Below are 3971 nucleotides of genomic sequence, written 5' to 3' on the forward strand. Positions count from 1 at the left end.
GTGTGTGTCGTGTGTGTGTGTAGTGTGTGTGTGTGTGCGTGTGTGTGTGTGTGTAATGTATGTGTGTGTGTGTGTGTGTTTTTATTTGCTTTTATTTATTTCAGAGGTAAAATTGTAGTGGCAGCCCTCGGCCACCATACTGGTACCCTCTCGCAACGTACAGACTCTATAGACAGATTATATTAGCGATACGTGCATGGATGGTAGCTACGTACCAGCCTTAGTTCTAGTACTATAGCCCTGGTTGCCTCTGTGGGTATATATACCCTGTGGTTGTACTATGGCCCTAGAGTTATACCTGTCTAGGATGTGAATTCGTTCGTCGGTGCAGGCCGCGCGACACATATGCGTAAACAACGATCATGCACCGCACACGTCACTCACACATCACCGCACACGTCGCCCACACGTATTAAACGCGTTCGTTTATTACGCGCGCGTGTTATTAAACACGTATTAAACGCGTTAAGAACGAGGCTTAGCATGCATGCAGCGACCGGATTGACCTTGACGGTTAGCGTCGACTAACGCTCCTGTCCGGTCTCTCGGGTATCTCTATCTTCCATCATTGCTGCCTCTCTCTTGTTTTTGTTTTTTCTATTTTCGTCTCCCTCTTTCTTCCTTCGCTCTCTCGCTCTCTATTATCTATCTATCTATCTATCTATCTATCTATCTATCTATCTATCTATCTATCTATCTATCTATCTATCTACCTATCTATCTATCTATTTATCTATCTATCTCTTTTGCACGGTCTCTCTCTTTATCGCGCGCTTTCTCTTTCTCTATCTCTCTCTCTCTCTCTTGTCTCACTCTCTCTCTCTCTCTCNCGTATGTGTGTTCGTGTGTGTTCGTGTGCGTGTCGTGTGTGTTCGTGTGCGTGTTCGTGTGTGTGTTCGTGCGCGTGCGCGTGCGTGCGTGTGCGCGTCCGTGTGTGCGTGCGCGCTCGCGTGCATCTTCTGTTCGCATTCGAGAGTGTATGTATGTGTGTGTTCGTGCGTGTGCGCGCGCGCATGTGTGTGTGTGTATGTGTGTTCGTGCGCGCGTGCGTGCGTATGTGTGTTCGTGTGTGTTCGTGTGCGTGTTCGTGTGTGTGTTCGTGCGCGTGCGCGTGCGTGCGTGTGTGTGTGCGCGCACGCGTGTGTGGGTGCGTGTGTTCGTGTGCGCGCGCGTGTGTGTGTACGTGAGCGTATGTGTGTGTGTGCGTATGTGTGTTCGTGTGCGTGTGTGTGTTCGTGTGTGTGTTCGTGCGCGTGCGCGTGCGTGTGTGCGCGCGTGCGTGCGTGTGCGCGTCCGTGTGTGCGTGCGCGCTCGCGTGCATCTTCTGTTCGCATTCGAGAGTGTATGTATGTGTGTGTTCGTGCGTGTGCGCGCGCGCATGCGTGTGTGTGTGTGTGTATGTGTGCTCGTGCGTGTGCGTGCGTGTGTTCGTGCGTGTGCGTGTGTGTGTGTATGTGTGTTCGTGCGCGCGTGCGTGCGTATGTCTGTTCGTGTGTGTTCGTGTGCGTGTGTGTGTTCGTGCGTGTGTTCGTGTGTGTGTGTTCGTGCGCGTGCGCGTGCGTGTGTGCGTGCGTGCTTGTGTGTATGCGTCCGTGTGTGCGTGCGCGCTCGCGGGCATCTTCTGTTCGCATTCGAGAGAAGATACGATGTGATGCTTGAAGGGTAACGAGTTCCCTCTTGTCTCCTTACAGATGCAGCGAAGAAGCATTGGGGATATCACGGTACGTTATCAAGTCTCCGATCTCGTCTATCGTTTTGCTCTAACCCAGATTACACCAAGAGCTAATAATAGATAAGCTGATATAGCTAACGTAGCTAATATAGCTAATATACATAATTAAGCTAACATAGATAATATAGTTAATATAACTAATATAGCTAACATAGCTCATATATAGCTCATATAGCTAATATTCCTAATATAGCTCATATAGCTAATATACCTAATATAGCTAAGCTAATATACCCAATATAGCTAATATACCTAATTAGCTATTATAGCTAATATAGCTAATATACATAATAAGCTATTATAGCTAATATAGCTAATATACCTAATATACAAGAGCTAAGGGATATGATTAGATCTTGATTACAGGTTTTACATGAAACACGCACACGCGCTCACAACCAAACCTGATTATCGACGCGTTATCGAAAAACCGGTCCAGGTAACCAGCGTCCGCCGAAAATTGTATCGCAGTTACGAACGTTTCGATTTAAGATGCGTAACGTTTATTGTATTGATCGAAGATACCAGCCGAAAATATCGGCAACGACAAACAACAAATACCTGTTTCTAAACGGGAATATGATGACAGATTACGGTAACACTGATGATAATAATATATAGCACTGTCTACTAACAAACCATCGTTTAGTCTCTTAGAAGCACTCCCCCGGAATCAAATACATGAATATAGATGTGTTGAAATATCACCACACGTATAAATAATTACATATATGTATATATACATATATATTTTTGTCCTGATACCAGGAGGGTGTATGGAACAGTATAAGAGAGTTGAAACAGGTGTAACTGGTAAACGGTAAACAGGTAAGATCCTAGCTAATGTCATAGTGATTGTGCCCGTGACACACGCACCCTAGACCTAAGCCATGCATAATTCTACCATAATTATTATTGCGACATTTTTTTTACGACATTTATATTGCGCATTTGCAACACATATGTGTTACTTTGTGCCGTATTTATGCTGTTTCTTTCCCTTGATTCATCGCGCTTACAATCTTTCATTATGTGAGGCCCAGTTTAAGGTGAATGCTGAACGCAATAATATGACACGTGGGATCTTTGTAAATGTTTTTCCCGCATTAGTATTATTACTTGGTTGTTTAAACTATAGACCCAGTGTATATATAGGCCTACGCTTGTTTCACGCGCGCACCTCAAATCGCTCAACTTTGCGGCACTTCGGTTCACAGGCACTTGGAACGTCTCAATAAAAAAAATAATGATAAATAAACACGAAATGTACCAAAGTCTTAATGTTTCTCTACTGTATTTCGTCAATGATCACCTGTAAATGCCGGTCAAATGCTCATCTGCAACACACAAGAACACCGAACGCCCGCCGCGCTGTGCTGCGTGCACAAACAACATGAATAAGAGAGTTATTATCTTATTCATATCTTTATTAACTCGTATTTCGTATTTTCGTATCTTTATTACTCTCTTATTCATGTTGTTTGTGCACGCAGCACAGCGCGGGCGGGCGTTCGGTGTTCTTGTGTGTTGCAGATGAGCATTTGACCGGCATTTACAGGTGATCATAGACGAAATACAGTAGAGAAACATTAAGACTTTGGTACATTTCGTGTTTATTTACCATTATTTTTTTTATTGAGACGTTCCAAGTGCCTGTGCTTCGGTTCTAAAGATTGTCTCCCTGCGTATGTGTATGTGTGTTCGTGCGCACGCGTGTGTGGGTGCGTGTGTTCGTGCGCGCGCGCGCGCGTGTGTGTGTACGTGAGCGTATGTGTGTGTGTGTGTGCGTGTGTTTGTGCGCGCGCGCGTGTGTGTGTGTATGTATGTGTGTGTTCGTGCGTGTGTGCGTGCGTGCTTGCGTGTGTGCGCGCACGCGTGTGTGGGTGTGTGTTCGTGCGCACGCGCGCGTGTGTGTGTGTGTACGTGAGCGTATGTGTGTGTGTGCGTGTGCGTGTGTTCGTGCGCGCGCGCGTGTGTGTGTATGTATGTGTGTGTTCGTGCGTGTGCGCGTGTGTGTGTACGTGTGTTCGTGCGTGTGCGTGTGTGTGTATGTGTGTTCGTGCGCGCGTGCGTGCGTATGTGTGTTCGTGTGTGTTCGTGTGTGTGTGTGTGTTCGTGCGTGTGTTCGTGCGCGTTCGCGTGCGTGTGTGCGTGCGTGCGTGTGTGTGTGCGCGCACGCGTGTGTGGGTGCGTGTGTTCGTGCGTGTGTACGTGTGTGCGTGCGTGTGTACGTGTGTGC

General features: G+C 46.8%; 1 protein-coding gene across 1 annotated transcript in view; it reads left to right on the top strand.

The window, feature by feature from the left end:
• The window catches only part of LOC106813815 (carbonic anhydrase 2-like), a gene marked incomplete in the record, with an annotated part of 29345 nt that overhangs the window by 10508 nt on the left and 14866 nt on the right, over nt 1-3971 (top strand). Inside the window, 1 exon segment of the mRNA XM_014818042.1 lies at nt 1692-1721. Within this exon segment, the coding sequence (XP_014673528.1) occupies nt 1692-1721 (30 nt within the window).

Source organism: Priapulus caudatus, unplaced genomic scaffold (assembly GCF_000485595.1).
Source record: "Priapulus caudatus unplaced genomic scaffold, Priapulus_caudatus-5.0.1 Scaffold828, whole genome shotgun sequence".
In the NCBI taxonomy this organism is placed as follows: domain Eukaryota; kingdom Metazoa; phylum Priapulida; class Priapulimorpha; order Priapulimorphida; family Priapulidae; genus Priapulus; species Priapulus caudatus.